Source organism: Cinclus cinclus, chromosome Z, assembly GCF_963662255.1.
Source record: "Cinclus cinclus chromosome Z, bCinCin1.1, whole genome shotgun sequence".
Lineage (NCBI taxonomy): Eukaryota > Metazoa > Chordata > Aves > Passeriformes > Cinclidae > Cinclus > Cinclus cinclus.
Genome location: NC_085084.1, coordinates 50,454,819 through 50,473,725, shown reverse-complemented (window position 1 = coordinate 50,473,725; position 18,907 = coordinate 50,454,819). Strand labels below are relative to the sequence as shown.

At 36.9% G+C, this 18,907-nt stretch overlaps 1 protein-coding gene across 1 annotated transcript in view; it reads left to right on the top strand.

The window, feature by feature from the left end:
* The first annotated feature begins 1,570 nt into the window (after window positions 1-1,570).
* VPS13A (vacuolar protein sorting 13 homolog A) overlaps window positions 1,571-18,907 on the top strand; it is a 111,002-nt gene continuing 93,665 nt past the window's right edge. The window contains exons 1-14 of the mRNA XM_062513616.1: window positions 1,571-1,676; window positions 9,973-10,016; window positions 10,525-10,567; window positions 11,375-11,470; window positions 11,755-11,856; window positions 12,513-12,622; window positions 12,881-12,940; window positions 13,995-14,054; window positions 14,270-14,350; window positions 14,807-14,864; window positions 16,794-16,921; window positions 17,130-17,236; window positions 17,905-18,076; window positions 18,426-18,488. Of these exons, the coding sequence (XP_062369600.1) occupies window positions 1,577-1,676; window positions 9,973-10,016; window positions 10,525-10,567; window positions 11,375-11,470; window positions 11,755-11,856; window positions 12,513-12,622; window positions 12,881-12,940; window positions 13,995-14,054; window positions 14,270-14,350; window positions 14,807-14,864; window positions 16,794-16,921; window positions 17,130-17,236; window positions 17,905-18,076; window positions 18,426-18,488 (1,224 nt within the window). The 5' untranslated portion in view covers window positions 1,571-1,576. The remainder of the gene's footprint in view (window positions 1,677-9,972; window positions 10,017-10,524; window positions 10,568-11,374; window positions 11,471-11,754; window positions 11,857-12,512; window positions 12,623-12,880; window positions 12,941-13,994; window positions 14,055-14,269; window positions 14,351-14,806; window positions 14,865-16,793; window positions 16,922-17,129; window positions 17,237-17,904; window positions 18,077-18,425; window positions 18,489-18,907) is intronic.

The window sequence follows — 18,907 nt, the reverse complement described above, 5'->3', positions numbered from 1 at the left end:
ATGCTGAGATTGTAATTTTTCCAAAAAATACAAAGTAACTTCAGAGGAACCTAAGCCTCAATAAGACAGTGTATTTTTTGTCTTCTGTTATCATTCTTCAGTATGTCTTTTCCCTTCCTTGTCCTCATAAAGAACATGATCCCTGATAAAAATTTCTTTATATCAAGATACTGATTTCAAAATGATTTTATTCTGCATATTGGGTAGATGCAAATTATTGCTGGTGCGGCAGGTTGTGGTAAGCAGGCTTATAAATCCCATAGTGAAAGGAAAGTTCAGACGTGGTAGGCAATATTCTTTTATTTCTGCAAAAACTAATGAAAAGATGTATAGCATCTGGCAGTTTTCTCATTCCTTTTTCCTCAACAGTTTAATTTTTAATATTAAATACAAAGGTTCAGCAACACTGACAGAACGTGAGGCATATACGAAGTCCAGCAGCTGGTTCACTTCAGCATTCACTGAAGCCACCTGCTGTGAAAGGCCTTTGGTCCCAGCAGTGGAAGTCACTGGCATTGGGAGTGTGATTGTCAGGGAGTCTTGTGAATGGTCAGACTGGGAAGTTTCCCTAAAAATCCTTGTGACTGCAGAGGTCCTCAGCACAGCCACTAAGGGCAAACACGGCCCAGTTATTTCCACGTGATTCAGCTGACACTCAAGCCAGAAAACAGCCTGGAAGTCAAGCTCTTCAGAGAGATAAATTCAATTTGTTTTAGCCATTATGCCAGTAATAGCTCAGCCATTTTTAACTGCTCAAGAGATGCAGTAATTTCTACATTTGCCTAGCCTGGGAGAGAAAAATACTCAAAAAACTTTTATGGCTATGGCCACACTTAAATCCCTTGGACATACCAATGGGTTCATTGGAGAGCAAAAAGATAATGAAGGGATTGGAGTACCTCTCTGATGAGGGAAGGTTGAGGGAGTTGGGCCTGCTCAGTCTCGAGAAGAGTTTACTGAGAGGAGACCTTATCAATGTCCACAAGTATCTGATGGGCAGGTGCCAAGAAGGTAGATCCAGACTCTGCTCCGTGGTGCCGAGCAATAGCACCAGAGGCAGTGGATAGAAACGGATGTACAGGAAGCTCCACCCGAGCATGAGAAATAGCTCCATTACCGTGCAGTAAAGAATTTCACTGCGCAGGGCAGATTGCCCATAGAAGTTGCCTAGAGAGGTTGTTGAGACTCCCTCACTGGCGAGATTCAAGGACAGCACGGCCGCCATCCTGTGTAATTTACTCTAGGATGACGCTCCTTGAGCAGGGAGGTCGGGCCCCTTCCAACCTGACCCATTCTGTGGCAATTCATACTTTCACAAGAGCGGGCAGACACCGCGCGTACGGAGCGGCCCTGCGAAGGACAAGCCTGAGGCAGGCCGAGCTGCCCGGCCCCCACCGGGTGCCGTAGCCTCGGACAAGCCGCGCCCCTTCCTCACCGCGCCCTCAGCCGGGCGGGGCGGGGCGGGGGCAGCGCGGGGCCGGCCCCTCGAGCCGCGGGGCGGGGCGGACCGGCGGCGAGCGGCAGGAGCCGGGGCGGCGGCGCTGCTGCCGGGCGGCGGCGGCGGCCGGGAGGCAGGATGGTGTTTGAGTCCCTGGTCGTGGACGTCCTGAACCGTTTCCTTGGCGACTACGTGGTGAATGTGGACAGCTCCCAGCTGAAGCTGGGCATCTGGGGAGGTACGGGCCTGGCGCGCCGCGGGAGAGCCGCCTGCCTGCCCTCATGCCGCCGCGTGCCTTCCTGCCCGGCCGGGTTCGCCCTGCCGGCCGCACAAGGGAGGAGGCCCGGGCGGTATCTCCTGGGCGCTGCCGGGCCGGGCAGGCCCACCCGACAACTCTGCCGCCTCTCCACCTGCCCGGCCGCTTAAAAATAGCCGCGGGGGCGGTCAGGCGGGCAGGCTGGGGAGGCGGTGCCCGCGGAGCAGCCGGCTGCGGCAGCGGGGGGTGGTGGAGCGGGAGGAGCTGCGGAAGGGGGGCAAGAGAAACCGGGAGAAGTGCTGGAGGCGCATGAACGGCCGCTCCTGTTTTGTTTTTCCGTATGGAGCTGCCCGTGCTGCCTCCTAGTTGGGGACGGACCTCGGCTGGCCGCGGCGTCTCTAATACTCGTGGAAAGTTTGGGAATTAGTGGGCGGGCTGCTTGGAGGCGGGAGCCTGACCTGGCTCTGGGAACGCGAAACTGAGCTGGTTTACGGGCGTTTTTCACGCCCGGAAATGAACGATGCATAAACGCCAACGGTTTTGATGGCGTTTTCGTGTCAGGGTTTTAGTGCTCGTGGGTGTGAGCGGCCTTTCCGCGAACGGCAGTGCCATCCCGTTTGTTCTTGGCGCTGTCGTCTTGTAGATCTGGAATGTTTATTTTTAGCCTTAAAGAACCAGGAGTAGATATTGCCTTAGGTGTCTGCAGAGGCGGTGCCCAGCTGTGCTAGGCGAAGTAAGCAGTGGTTTGTTAAATTAAATTAACAAACCAGTTCTGAAGGCAGTGAAGTGTTCCGTTTGTGCGCTCGCGAAGTCCCCTTAGAGAGATACCTACAACAAAACAGCACCAAAGGTCTGTCAGACACAGACCGTGAGCAGATGCCTGCACAGTGACCACTGCTGGCTCAGTTTCGAATGTGCATCCCAGGTGTCTGCAGCATCAGCAATAGCAAACACAGAGGCTCGGGTTTTTTTTGTTTTTTTTTTTACGAGTGCATTCATACAGTAGGTGTGAGACATTCTCGAGGTATTTGCCTACCTGCAATTCCATTCCTAGGCACTCATACACATTAACCAGATTTTGTAAGCTTCTGTTGGACCTTCTTGTATCCTGGACATTTTTGTTTTAATGCTTGTTTTCTGAAATGGCGTCCTTATTTAGTTTCATCTCTGCAGTAATTTTCCTTCAGTTACTGAAGGCATTTATAGCATCTTTGTAGAGTTCAGTCTGTATAAGGAGTCTTAGCACAGCAACAGCACATGTAACTGCTGGAGACAATGTAATAGTCCTTGATCTATAGCGGTAAGGCTTAATATTGCATATCTCGTACTGATTAGGTGAATCATATTTGAAAGGTTTGTCTAAATGCACCTTTAAGCAAAACTGTCAAACTGATTGTTTGATTTGTGCACTTAAGTTCTGAAGTTACCATAGCTCCTTCTTTCTGTTCAGTGAAGACAGACAGAATGTTTAATGAAATATATGGAACATTGTAAATTTTTTGGGCAATGTTTATACATTACAAAAAAAGGTAAAAGCTTCTTTTTCCAGCTCTCTAGGTTGCTGATGGTTAGTCATGGCAGCTTATGCTTCTGTGAAGCAACTACTAACAGATGAGATGCACTCTCTTTCTCAGTTAAAAAAAAAAACTTAAGAAAAAACCACAAAACAAACCAACTCAAACAAAAACAAACAAATCCCCCTCAGTTTACTTTGAGATTTTGATATTCAGCTGTTATATTTTTCCATGTCTGTGAAAGTTGATTTTCCTTTTTATAATTTCATCTTCGAGAAGCTCTCATATTTTAGATGCTCTAGTATAGTTTTATTTAAATTAAATTTCTCATTTCTCTAGTGCCTGTGTATAAAATAATTTTTTCTCTGCATCGCCTGTTGACTTGTTTATAGTGTATACTGATATATGGAGCTACCTATGTCTTGCTGTAAGAGTCTCAGAACTGCTGTGTAGCTTTGTTGAGGCATCACCTGTGGAGTTTAATTTTTTTCCTGGTCTACCACAAGATGCTTTTTTTTGTCTTAAATTGTGTTTAATGATCTGTGCATCTGCAATATTTCTTTCATTTCAAATATCTCCAAGGACCTAGAAATTGCATTCTGCTATCTAAAAGGAAGCAACTGTTAGTAATAACAGCAGGAGAATGCACTTTTTATATGGACTGCATCACTGATTAGCAGATCCCTACACTCAGTAGGGACCTAAAGTCTGTGGATAATTCTTTTAGCTTGCAAATTACTAAAATTCTGTAACTAAGGTATTTTAAAAATATGCTGTTTTTGCCTTCATATTTTGTGTAAACTTGAATAGCTTTTAATGCTTGTCTGTGTGCTCTGAAAGCATTTCCATTACAGCTATGTGTTTTCATACAGAGTTGGTCCTTGTGTGTCTTGATAAGATCACTAAATTTTACATCAATGATGTACTATTGAAATGAAATTGTCCTAAATTCTTCAAATTTAAAAAAAAGGAAAGTTATTTGGGTTTTTTTCCCCTGTTACAAATCACCACAGGTTATGCATATATGTATAGTCTTACATTTTAAAAAGCATGTATTTTTTTGCCTCTGAATGGTTAAAAACCAGAGTGCTTTATTTTAAAAGGCTGTAGGGAGCGAATTGTGGCATTGTGGTACTTTATAGCTAGCCTGTTTAAATTAAGGCAGGTAACCTGTTTGTAGACTGAATATATGTATAAACCTTAATTTTACATAGTTTCAGCTTCTGTAAATTGAGAGCTTTATTATGACTTTTCAATAAGCATACTTAATAGTAACCTTGATTTGGATAAATGAGAGTATACTTCATGCAGTATTGATGCTATTCTATATTTGATCTGTGTAGTAAAGTTGTGTGATGATTCTGCTCCAGAAAACAAATGAACACATTAATAATTACAGAAATGCTTTGATCCTTTTTCTTGTTAAAACCTCCTCAGACTGAAGGGTAAAAATATAGACTGTCTCAATCTTGAAAAAAGATGTGATAGATGAAAACACTCATTGCTGAGAATGTTGCAAGAACTGAATGACCTGAAATATAAAAGGCAGTGCAGAAGGCTGAAGGTAGCTCAACCTACAAGAGGTAAAATGACAATTTGAATGTGTGAAGCCAATACTGGAAAAGCCAAGGCTCAGGAAGAAGTATAATGGGAGAAAATTGTACACCTAAGGAACTCCATTAGCATGGAGCAAGCTAGAACACTACTGTGTTAGGCAGCTGTCAGACAAAGCTATTGGATGGCTGATGCTGGGAAGGACAGTAATCTCTTTTTGTTTGGTGTTCACTAAGAAAGATAGTTTAATGAGCTGTGTTAACAAGTGTGCAAGTACTTGTCTTATATTGACAGGTTAGATATGTATTTATGTGAGTTAGATGTTTTTGCATGCTCTAGACCTGGTCAAGTTAAATACCTGAAAAGATGCTTGCAGCAATGTGAGATGTATAGTTACCTTTGACAAGAAATGAAGTGCCAGTGAGGTTTCCAGCGTTGAGAGACCAAACAATTGTTTTATTACAGTTCATGATGCTATTATTTTCTTTTGACTATGTCTAAATAATTTTTCAGTATCTTGGTCAGACCCTCTGTACTGCCCTTAAAAAAGCTTAATTCTCAGTTGACTTGGCACACTTGCTTATTAGGTAATGTCTCAAGCATGTCTTATTATTTGAATAGCTGGTGTCTCTTTTTGGGGCAACTGTATTAGTAAGATGATACAGGCAGATAATTGGCATGTTTGTGACACACTAACTTTTTTTTTTTTTTCTACAACTGTTGTAGGGAAAGACAATTACTCCTGTGTGCCTTGCTTTTTCTAGGTATAGCAGGTGCAACCTCCTCTCCTCCCCTTACATAATAGTAATTTGAATCCACTTGAGGGGTATGTAATATCCAGTAGTTTTTGCTGTCTTTCATGGCCTATTTTACAATAGATGTCAATAGATGAGGTATTTGGCAGATACTGATCCTGAAAGGCTTACAGCTTGTCTCCAAGAGGGTATGCTTAAACAGAAATAATTAACAGCATGAATACAAGTGGGAAATAACTAGCAAAGGCAGCTGTTTATGTTAAGTGATCAGAGGTGCTCACAAGCTGACAATGCTGTCAGAAAAAAAAGCAGAAATTTTGTTAAAATATTTGAACAGGAATGTTGGGTACTGATAAGATACTAGCTAAGGTTTTTTGCATTTTCTGATCTTTCATCTCTCTCCCATCTGCTTTGCTTCCCTTGCCCCTTTATTTGCAAGACAGCAGAGAGTGTTTAATTAGGTAAAATCTACAGGATTTTAATGTAGATTAATATTCTTCCCCCCCCTTTGTCTTCTGTTTACAATTGTAACAAAACTTCACTTAGGCCTCTTGGGTGAAGTAGTTTACTAGGTCTCTTTTTGCAGGCTGAATCCTTCATAGTAGATGTTGGTTCATGCACTCAAATTCATGAAGTTATTTTGAGTATCTAAAATTAAAACTATTCTAGAATTTTGACAGTGATTTTATTTTGTTGAATTATTCACATTGTTCAGGCATCAGTAAATCTGAAAGTTTGCTTTACAATGTAGCCTAAATAAATTCTAGACTTTGCTATAGATATTTATAACTGTTCTGGCTTTTATTATTGTTTTGGCTGGTGGCCTGCATGTTTAACCCTAGATATTTATACAACTCCAACTATTTGTACATAGAGTTTCTAAGGTTGCTTGGTTGGGTAATTTTTAATCATGCATTGGATGCATTTCTGACATCAGAACATCTCATTGCTCCCAACAGGGGAGCACCAGCCCTGCCAAAAGAACCCCAACCAACCATCAGCAAAATGACAATCAAATCTTGATGTATTTTCTGATTTTTGCAATTAAAATCTACTGTCAGTACTCCAAGGCAAATTCACTAGCTGTGTTATGTCCTGTAACTAGAGTTCATTGCCTGGTTTTCCTGCTTCTGTTTGTGGGGGCTCTTGGTTTTTTTTGTCTCCCATCCCCAACAGAATGGTCAGGATTCAGTGTAGTTGCATTTAGATCTGCATTCATTGCAAGGGAAATGGCTACATGTGGTTGAGACTAAATTTTGGTGATGAAAGAGAATACTGACATGGTCAATAACTGCATTTCAAATCATGACCATCAAAGTTGGTTGCAAGCTTTGCAAGTGTGGTGGCATTGGAAATATTTCCTGTTTACTGTGGGACTATTTAGTCAGTCTCTTGGGCTCTCTCTCAAGTATAGGAAGAAGAAGAAAGTTTACATCAAAACACGAAGTCTAGTGCCTCTTTAGTAGCCTTTTTTGTGCTTGATGGTCCATTCACTGTGATCAGACTGCATCCAGGTTTTTGTAAGTAAACTGTTATATTTTAGTAAACATGTTTCAGCAATTTTATACTAAAATTCTTATGCCTGCAGTTCTACTGATGTGTATTTCTTCTAGAGATTCTTAACTAAAATATTAAAATTTAATTGTAAAATCACAAGTGATTTTTAAAGATTGTAAAATCATAAGAAAAGCAGTGAAGAATTATGTACCCCTCTTCCAAATCCCAGCATTTAATGTAGAAATTTCAAAGTCTTCCTGTTTGAAACATTATCAAGTCTGTATTTATTGTCTGCCATTATGATGTGCTCAGGTAAAATGAGAAATAGTTCTGCCATCACAAAATATTGTTTGTAAGTGCTTAGGATAATCCTTACTCACTTTGCAGCGCTATGTTTTTGAAAGCATCCAGGCTGCCAAATTATTGTAGCTTGAGTTACTGTGCCTCTGAGGAACTGTGGCATGTGTCAGAGCCTTGATAAATGAGAGGGAATGTTTACATAGCCATCAGTGAAAGTGAAGAAACTCAACCCAGTCAAACTGTTTCATGTGTCACACAGTCTTACAGTTTCCTTGTGAATGTTTTTAACATACCTCAACTGACCTGCAGAAATTGCACGTAGTAACTTGGTTACGAACCTGAGCCTTTGCTCTGGATGCCATTAGAATTACTTGCCGTGAATAGAATTACAATTAGTGATATCTTCTTGAAGAAGCAAATGTTTTTTTTTTAGTGTTAAAATGGTCTCTGCAGAGTAAGCTTTATCAGGGAATAAATTTAGAATGGAATTGAACCAATTTTTACATTCCATTGTAAAACTATCACCTAGTTATTGCCTACAAAGACTATATAGTTCTAGTTCCTGGAGTAGTTATAGACTACTATTGGGAATGCACTCTGCCTTTCCATTCCTCCCCCGCCCCCCCCCCCCCCCCCTTCTGTTGTTCTTGGCAATGTGTGCTTATTTTAAGGCTTAACATCAGTGTCATATGCTATCAAAAAGCTTCTGCATGCAGTATTTCTCCGGAGAGGCTGATGTTAACACATGTCAGATATATAGACTTCTACTGGAAAGTGATTATAAACTGTTGAAATGAATAAATTAAAACATTAAAAACATAATAATATTTTGTGAGTCCTATGAGTTGGATGGGTTAGTTTACCTGGTCAGCTCTTTCATATCAGTTAAAGAACTTGAGCCAACTCTTCTGGTTTATGCACTTTTGAGATTTGGGTCCAATTTCCCAAAATTGGTGGTACTTTGAACAGTTGTTTTTTGCCATTAGCACTATATAACTTCAAGAATATTCTTGCAATTACAGCTCCCATTTCCCCATACATTTTGCTATTTCTACCATACATCCCGAAAGAAAAGCATTTTTGGGTGAATTAAATCTTTGTTTACAACCCCAAGTCATATTCCTTTCCAGGCCTGTAATCTTCTTCTGGTTTCTGGAATCTCATTTATGCTCCTGCTCAGCTGTATCAGGTGTCTGTTCCATGTGCATGTGTTAATGCTGTACAACTAATTTGAAAGTAACCATCACAGAAGCTGCATCTTCTTGTAGATTTTGCAGAAGACATTCCTTTGGACTATGTGTGTGTTTAAGTTAGGAGTTTTCTGGTCCCAGTATTCCTTTTGTTATGGCAAGTGATTGACATGAAGTGTGTATTGTAAAATTGATCTTGCATTTCAAATTTTCTTTGTTCACAGTATACTGAATTTCTCTCTTAAAAATTAGATTACTGAAGTACTTCCTGTGAATTTTTGTAAGCCTATAAATAAAACTGGCAAGAATAAGACATTTTGAGGGCTAAAATTCCACTCACATTTGCTGTTGCTAGATTTCTGAAACAAGCCTAGGAAACAGATGGTTGAGGAAAAAGAAGCTAACTTTTCTAAATGGAGCCTTACAAAATTGAGACAAAAATTTCTGGCATTTTGAGTAATTTTAGGCTATTTTTCTTGGACATGCAAGCTTTGTGAGACAGTGTCAAATATTATTTTGTAGAATGATTAATCATCTTTCATGGTCTTAATCATCTTTCATGGATATTTGACGTGTAGGCTGTGGATCTCTTCCACAGTAAAAGTTTTGGGAACCATAGGTCGTGGACCACTGGGGTGTCTCATTGTGAAGGGGAAGGAAGCACCCAAAATTAGTAAGTACCTGTGGTCGAAAAGGAGCAACAAAAGTCAGAGTGTCTGTAAAAACTTAAAAAGTTTTATTATTAAATGATACACACAGTGTGGAAATTGGTGTAAATTAGTCCATTATAGTATAAACACATGGTGGTATATCTTGGATAAGGGATGGGTGAAAGAGAAGAGAGAGAGAGAGACAGAGAGATTAAAGTGCAGTACAGAGAAACAAAGGAAGAAAGGTTTGCACTCCTGACTCCAGCATCACTGTAGATGGTGGAATGTCCAGGGTCCTGGGGCACTTGTGCCCAGGTTTGGTGTAGGTACCTTTATACAGTTAGTTTCCATACCACGGAGCTAATTTGCTTGTTTACTATGCAAATGAGTTATAATCTGCAGTTAATTCTTCTGAACTTTTCTGGAAATGGGTCAGAGGGCTTTGGGGGTCTCTGGAGGTCTTGTTTCCTCCATACTGGGTTGACCTTAGGTTGACAGTCCATGCCTGCTTGTTGACCTCATTCCTTTGTTTATGCTCTACTTTAGGAGCCAGAACATAGACCTTTGTCCAAGAAGAGGTGTGGCTTGCATCTGTATGGCCACCTTTTCCTGCCATATCCCATTCTTTCTCGTGTCACGTTCTTATTAATGAATTTTGGTTGACTCCACTGCTATCCTCCATTGGTGTTTGAGATGTATACATTATCCCCTTATCTTCTAGGCTTCTGTAACCCACTGATTCAGACTTCAGGACTTGAAATGTGTACCACTACTACTTTTCTTATCCCAGTTTTACTTGTTTGTTTCTTTTCTTTTAGGAGCTGTTGCACTGAAGAATCTGGAAATAAAAGAAAATGCACTGGTAAGCTACTGAAAATAACAGTTATAGTTGCAAAAATGATTCCTGAGCTATATTTTGGGTTTAATATGCATATTTTATTTCTTACTTTAGGATACACTTTATTTTAAGTGGAAAATTACTGATTTGCTTTCTCTGCACCTATATAGATTATCTGATTCATTTGAGATTAAATTTAAAGGGGAAAGTGTATGCATTTTTATCCTCCTGAGAGAACTCCCAGCAATTGCTGAAAGAATGTGCTTAGGTCAAAAGCAATACTGAAAGACTATTTTCTTTTTCCCTATAGCTCATGAAGCTAAGACTTTGTTTTTTGGAGAAATATCTAGCCTAACATGGCATAACAGTCTGAATTGGTAATCAAATGCTTGCTTATCCATTATACTGATTTTGTATTTTTATGTGGTTGATAGGTAAGTTTGTTAAGGTTATCATGTTATCTTTTCCTGTGTTGGAGTATTTCATAATTGTTGAATTGAGTTTAAATTTTCTAAACATCTTTGTCTTTCAGAGTCAGTTGGATGTGCCATTTAAAGTTAAAGCAGGACATATTAGTAAGTTGCATTTCATCTTGTACATATGCAGGGGTTTGTAAACATACTATGTTGCCTTGCAAGTGACTTTAGGCATCCTAAGCAAGTAATTTCCATACGTTCATTGATTTGTATACTTTGTACATTCTGAAGTTTGTCTCTTCTGAAAAGAAACTTTTTGAAGAAGCTTCTTTTGATAAAGTATACTGGGGTCATTTTTAATCACTTCAAAATTAATGAGAAAATAGCCTAACACAGTAAAGATGAGCAGTTGAGCAGGACTGGATCTCATTTCTTGTCTAACAGGACTCTACAGTTCATTTTTACCTTTCACTTACCTTTTCATTTCCTTCCTTCCTTGTTTTTGCTAAAATATAAAGTTTTCTTATTGCAAATTGATTGTATTGTAAAAGTTAGTGGTTTCTTAAAGTAAAGTAAGTCTAAAGCCATTATGCTTCCTTTAAATCAACTCTGTAATAATGTATTTTCTGTGACTGATTTAATATTTTATTACAATTTGTGCTTGGGTGAAGGCGAGACACTGAGAGTGCTGCAGTGGATTTCCAAGGAGGGAGAAATTGCTGTTACGAAGGAGAAATGTAATTCAAGGGAATAAGGAAATACTGTAGACTTGATAATTCTGCTCACAGGAAAGCTTCTCATGTTGTTTGTGTAAGAAAATGCAACCCAACTAAGGCTTCTTTTGCCTCAGGTGCACTGGGGTATTTTCTGTCCAGTGTAATAATTAAGAGATTTTGTGTTTAATATCAATTATCTTTGCATTTCTTTTCCAGTCAACTATTTAACTATATACTTTCATATTTGTAGGTCAACTTAACCTACAGATTCCATGGCAAAACCTTTATACTCAACCAGTAGAAGCAGTTCTTGATGGAGTTTATTTGCTTATTGTGCCCACAGCCAGTAAGTTAATATATAGGAAGAAGTGGCTATAGATTGGTGGTATTTTAAAATTGTCTGGAATGGGTTGGTAGTGTTTTCATGAGCTTTATTCATAGTAGATATTTTTAGCAATTACAATTAAGTAATGGAGAGGAAGTCTTTCAGTAATTTACCTTTTGTCACCTAATTTTTTTGCTGTTATATGGCTGTTATGAGAAATAAAAAAAAATACAGCTTTTGAAACAGTATCTTTAAAAAATATGTAAGGTTTTTTGGTATAATACTTTTTTATATTATGTGTTTAGGCATAAAATATGATGCTGAAAAAGAAGCTAGGCAGCTCTTGGAAGCAAGACAAAGGGAATTGCAAAGAATAGAAGAAGCAAAGCAGAAGATAGCTGACCAAGGTAAGAGTGGGAAAACCTAATGAAAGTGATACTGCTTCTTTATTTTAATGCAGAAAGACGCAGATTTTGTCAGAGTGTTCTAGATTGTTTTCTCCTTGTTACTTAAAAATCTACTAGTTATGGTTTTTTTAGGTATAATTGCCGTTAGTATTGCAGGACCAACATTCTGAAAATAAAAAGGTTTGGGCATTGATGTGATCTGCTATAAATTAGGCTTTTGAAATATTTCTTTAGTATCATATGTGGCCTGATATTTTCCTTTCTTCTTTCATAAGATGGTTTCTAGTATCAAAGCATTTTTTACCAATACAGCTTTTCAAAGGTTTGCTTCAATCTGTTCTTTGATTCTTGCGAATTCTTATCTTTAAATTCAACTTCTGGTACTTCCAAGATATCTGATTGGCTCACCTTGAGCATTGGTGGGTGCTGGTCGTATTTTTGAACTACCCGATTCTTCACTCAGCAGATAGTAAAGCTAGCAAACCTTCAAATCTGAGAATATAAATGTAGATTATAAAGAGCAAACATATTTTTAAACAACTGGAGTACAAAGTAATAGAAAATTCAAACATTTATTTTGCTAAATTTATTATTTTATTATTTTGTCTAATTTTAAAAAATACTGAAAAAAAAGTAAAATTGTTTTCCTTTAACAGATAAAGTAAAGGAAGAGAAACAAGACACTTTTGTAGAAAAGCTAGTTACTCAGGTCATCAAAAATCTTCAGCTGAAAATTTCCAACATCCATATTCGCTATGAAGATGATGTAAGTACTTTTGTATATCTCAGCATAAGGGGTTGTGTACTGTAACATAAAATTTGGAACCTGTCTGATTTCTTCTGTTTGCTTTTCATGCTGAGAGAATACTAGTATAGTCCTGGGATTTCTTAGTCTGATTAAGAAAGCCAAACAAACTAAAAAAAAAGCTTGGACCAAAACATTAAGATACTTAAATTCATAGCCAAATATATGCTTGTAGAGTGTGAATTAATTATTTTTTTGTCTTTTCCTTTGTCCTGTTAGATCACAAATCGTGATAACCCCTTGTCATTTGGGATTTCACTTCAGAATCTAAGTTTGCAGGTAATTTTATTTCTCACCTTTTATCTGAAAAGCACGTTACTATATACCAATAGGTAAAGTTCTGCTTTTGTGTGTTGTGCTGTCTGGTAACATAATCTCTAATGGAAAGTACATCTATAATCATCAGCCATGCTCAATGATAACTGCTTGGTTTATCAAATTCAGCGCAAGTACTGTGGTGGGTATGCCATTAAAGATAAAATGCTAGCATTAAAGTAGATCTTTTGGAGAACATTCTTACTCTTTTGCTTGTTGCTCTTTGTGATTTCCAATACACTTTGCTGGATTTGAGCTGTTAATTCTGAATATTTTACTGAAACTTACTTGAGCTCCAAGAAAAGAAGTTACTACATGCTAACAGGGAGTGGTGGGAAAAGAAAAAAAAACAAGAAAAGAGAAAAAAAAAGACAAATTAGCTCCAGTTGAAAAATTTTTTTTTATCTGTGAATTACACTTTAAGGTGCTAAGAGAAGTAATCACAGATGGTATGAATTTTTTTTCTGGAAGACTATGTAGTAGGAGCAGTATGTTGATTGTGCTGAGTTGCTGATTCTGTAGTTTTTGCTGGGAAACTGCTAGTCTTAAAGAATGTATGTCTTAAGTAAATATTACTTTCTTGAATGAAATGGTAGTTTTGTGAATGCTTGTTCCTAGCACATTAAAGGATCTCTTTAGCTCAAACTGAAATTAATTGCTTCTGGAATTATAAAATAATTCAATTCCTTGTTCAACTCTGTCCAAAGAGCCTGCCTAAAAATATTATTGGTGTGAAGGAAAACAGTTTGCAATACTGAAAACAGGATTTCATAGTATCTTTGGTTCTTATGTGCAGCCTATCAGTGTACATACATTTGCATATTTTTTTGGGGAAATAACCTTTCTAGGTTCTCACTTAAAGTAATGAATTAATCCTCTTAAATCAGAAGATTGTATCCCATTGTTTTCCATGGCATTTAACTATGAATGTGTTGCTTTCTTTTTTTGTAGTTTGCTTCTGTTATAATGTGTTGGTGAATTATAGATATTGGAGTATTTTGTTTAATTCTCATTTCAGACCTCAGATAAGAATTGGAATCCATGTTTACATGATGAAACTGCCAAGTTGTTCCACAAGGTACAGTATAAACCATATGCTAAGGAAAAAATTGCTAATAGAACAAGCTGCATTAGAGTTTCTTCCACAGAAAGTAAGATCAAGAAAGCATATAACTGTATAAGCTCTATAGCAAAAGTAACAATCTGAATATTTCTATTCATCCGGACTGTGAAATCCAAATCATTAATCTCAAATTTGTGGATACTAATACATGTGTTTTGTTGTATTTTCAGCTTGTGCGACTAGATAACCTTTTTGCTTATTGGAATGTGAAATCAGAGATGTTCTACCATGGTGGTTGTGATGAATCATTGGTAAGTAAAACATGAGACAGTGTATCTAGCTAGTTGAAACTGGGAAGCAGAGAGCATGCTTCACATTCAGGCCTGGTTCTTGTTCTGTCAATGTCCTGGGGAATTGTTTGTAACTAAAAGTGTTATTAGGAAAAAATACTGTATGTTAATGGTTTTATGTGATGTTATGTTATGTTTTTATGTGAAGTATAGCACCCATCTGAGAAAGTTAAAAAAAAAACAGTCTTCTGCCAGTAACAGAATTCAGACAATTAATGGTCATCTTATTGTTCAGTGATTTTTATTAGCTAAAGATGGACATAACATTCTGTTTAAAACATAGATGAGTATTTTGAATTTTACTTTGGGTCAGAGGGATTATCTGAGAATGGTTTAAAAAATGCTAACATTTTTTACTTTAAAAACTTTATCTGGAAATAGAAATGCAACTTCCTGTTCACTCTGTTGTGTGTGTAGGTTAATTTAAAACAGGGAGTTGCCAGTCACAACGTGATTCCAGACGGTTATGATTTTGGTAAGTGTTATTTAATTGTAATGTGCATTTGTAATTTTAATTTTTAGTGTATCTTAGAGTTTGTCACTTTGGCTGTTACTCAAAAATCTTACTAAGAAGTGCAGTTTAAGCCTTGGAAGAGTTGCTGTCTTTCTTATAGTGAGTAATGTATTGTATAAGTAGCCTTAAAAAAGCCTTGATAAAAGTGAGTCTTGTGTCATGTATCATTCTAATGGAATGTCATACATAGATCCTCATTCTTAACATCTATTGATTAATTCTTTTATTCAAGAAGTTTAGCAATAACTTAGACACTGTGTAAGTTTTGTGAATTCACATTAGTTTGAGTATGTTTTTGAGGTTACCTGGTCTATGCAAACTATATTTTTAAATGAGAGGTGGAAACAGTAATCATACAACTTTGAAACATTAACTTTTTTTTGGTGAGAATATTGCAAGTTATATTGCTTTGAGTATTGCTCAAATACAGAAGTCTGAAAGTCACATTGGCATCACTCAAACTTGGTAATAGTTTGCTTTCTATTGTATGGAAAATACATAGTCTGTGTGATTGTTTAGAAACTGTTTGCAAGTTTGAATTGCCTTGGAAGTAGCTTGTTCTCCAGCAAGAAAGTCCTCAGTTCGCTGTAGCAAGTATTAAAAAAGGCACTGTCAGTTTCATGCTGCTGCCTTCCCCTAAAAGTGTCTATGTTGACTGACAGAGAACTATCTAGTAATTTCTTCTGATTTCTTACTTATCTTTTTTAGTTGCTGGCTTTGATTCTTTTTGCAAGAAAACAAATGTTAAACATTATAAGTGGTTTAAATCTTTATGTAGTAAGTTCAAAATAGGTGTATGTAAAGTTCAGGATTAAAGATTTACACCTTAAAATTCAGCAGTGCCATCAGAGATGCTGAGCATGCTGGTGTTCTGTGGTAAATGAAAATTTGGTCATGTTTGGGGTGTGTCTTTAAATTAAAACTTTGATAGGAAAGTAATAAGCATGAATGCTAATTTTATCACTTCATGTAAATACAAACATTATACTTATGTATAAAAACAATAAAAATGAAGTTTAGGAAGCTAAATACAGGGACAGAATTAATTGAAATGCTACCATATAGAGGTGTAGCTAAAAGTTTTCATGGTGTCTTCTTGCAAAAATGCATGTTTCCACTAGTATGAAACTTTCAGAGAATTTTGAATATTTTATATGTAGGTAATATATCAGTATTTTTGCTGAGGTGAAATGAATTGTATTTGATAAAAATAGGATTTACACAAACTCAAGTAATATAAAAATTCTTACTGTTGGATCAACTGCTGAAACAGATGAAAATATTGAGCTAAACATGGCTTCAAATGCCTGATACTGCCAAACTATGGAACAGATAAAATATTTGTGTTCTGAATGTTTTTTCTTGTGATGTGTCTCACTTTTATGGAGAATGCATATTGATTTTGTTCCATGCTTACTTGGGCTTGAAATTAGGTACATGAAATGTTTGGTTTTAAGCATTGTTGTGAGTATAATTTATCAAAGAGTAAAGCATTCCTAACAACAACAAAAATCTTATGGAGTAAGAGTTCCTATAGTAAAATGAATGCCATATTTGAAACTGTCTTGTTCTATAAATGTATCATAGCTAAAAAAGATTACATTTGCTACAAATGTCAACTATGTGTTGAAACATCTGTGTGTAATTCAGCATGCAAGAAAGTTTATGGTAGTGGATGGTGCTGCAAAAGTTTGATAAATGTTGCCAGAATGAAACTGAAAATTGAGTATAGACTGTATTCTCTTTTAAGATGTGTTGGTGCAGTTCATCTTTTTCAAGTCTAGCATTTTAAAACTAATAAACTGGCATAATTTAAGATAAGCATATGTATAATTTATTACAGTCTTAAATAATTTAACGGCACTTTTTATATCAACTTGTGTTTTTTAGTATTCCGCCCAATTTCAGCTAAAGCCAAACTCCTTATGAATCCTCGATCTGATGTTGACTTTTCATCACCGAAAATAGATTTAGATGTTAATTTACAGGATATAACTGTGGAATTCAATAAGCCACAGGTATGAACTATTTTTCTGAAGTTTTATGTAATGTAGTAAAAAAAGTTAAGTTTGCAAGAATAAGAAAGGCAGCCTGAAATTTTATGATGTTCATATAGAGTCTATTAACTTAGTATTGTTTTTCTTTGTAACTGATTTTCTCTTCAAAGAGAAACTTGATACCTGTTGTTCTCAGATAATAATGCTCAGTTTGAATTTGTTTGCCTAGTACTTCAGTGTTATGGAGCTTCTTGAGTCTATTGATATGATGACTCGAAATCTGCCATATAGGAGGTACAGACCTGATGTTCCAGTGCACAGCAATGCCAAGATATGGTAGGCAACCTTAGACTTTGAAAATAATTTGTTAGTTATTAACTTGAAATAATTACCAAGGAATTGCTTTTTACTTAAGGGGTTTAGAACTCTATTTCTTCTGAAGGGAAGTCTTCTCTTTTATTTTTTATTTTTTCTTAAGTTAGTGTAGTAAGAAGTTGATGAGGACCTCAAACCAAAGTTGAGGGCACAATATTTGAAAAACTGTAATTGAGGTCTTAAAGATCATTATCAGGAACTTGTCTGATAGTGGTTTTTGTATCATAAATTTGTTTAAATGAAGCCCCCCCATTATATGTTATATTGCATTACAAGAACATAGCTATTACCTAAAAATAGGCAAACCTTTGCAACACAGATTATAAGGATTTGATTTCTTTTCAGAAGATGCCTTACAAATATATTTTTATTATTCTCATATGTGCATGCATAGATTTGTGGGTACTTTTCATACACAGTTGCCTTTGAATTTTAGGAAATGGCAATGTCAACCTTGTGTAGGGAAGAAAAGTAAAATTGTTAGGTTTCTCTGCTGATCAGAATTGCATTATTAGTCAGGGGATTTCACTCTTGGTGACTTGAAATTGTATGTAGACAATCTGCAAAGCCTTAGGAGTCTTTTTGATAACAAAAAGAAAGATAAGCTATGTGTTTGTCTTTGCTTTTAGGTGGAAATATGTTCTTGATGGCATCCTTGAAGTAAATGTTCGACCTAAACTCCAAATGTGGTCGTGGGAACATATTTCACATCATAGGAAGCAAGTGAAGAGCTATAAAGAGATGTATAAAACAAAGATAACTTCAAAAAAACCTAATGAAGAAATCTTAAAAGTATTGGAAGTTAGTATAAATGTGGTTCATCTTGATACTTGTTCAAGCTTAAATGTTAAAATGTTCCTAAATCAGTTCTAAGTTAAAATTTTCAGTGGCCATACTTGCAACTTTGTCACTACCTGTCTCTCTGAGTAGTATTAACAAACATGTAATGTAATTATTTAAATTAGAAACTGCAACAAAGAGCAGCTTAAGCTGATGTGCTTTTTTCCCCCAGGTTGGTTTTACGTTTTCAGATTGAATGAATTAACTTGGATTGCATAAATTGAATTGTTTGCTATTGTTTCCTGTAAAACTGAGCTGTGAAATGTAACAGTGGTTGAATTGTCAAAATAGTTTCTTATCTCTCTTCTAGGAATTCGAAAAGGCCTTGGATATTTTTAACATCACTCTAGCAAGGCAACAAGCAGAAGTTGAGGTAAAATTGCATCATTTAAATGAGTCTATGAATAACTGAAACGTGAGGTTGTGGAGATTTTAGGCAGATGCCTTTTAGCTATGGTGCTTGAATTGTGTATCATACAGTCTTTCAATTTTCCTTGTTTGTGTTTTTTTTATTGTAAGTCATAGTTAGTTTCTCAGCTTGTAATTGAACAAAAATTCAATAAATCCATATACTCTTTCTTCAAAATTTCTGGTCGAGGATAAGTACCTTTCTACTTCTGGTGGGAAGAATCTACTGTGGAAAATGTGGCCAAAGGATGACTGAACTCAAATTAGAAACAATTATACCCAAAACTGTGGGGTGGAGGGTCCCTCCCTCCAACCCACAACAGTCTAGATTATTAGTTTATTCTCTTTTTTTCATGATACTGTGTTACATTGAGTGGCCACCTG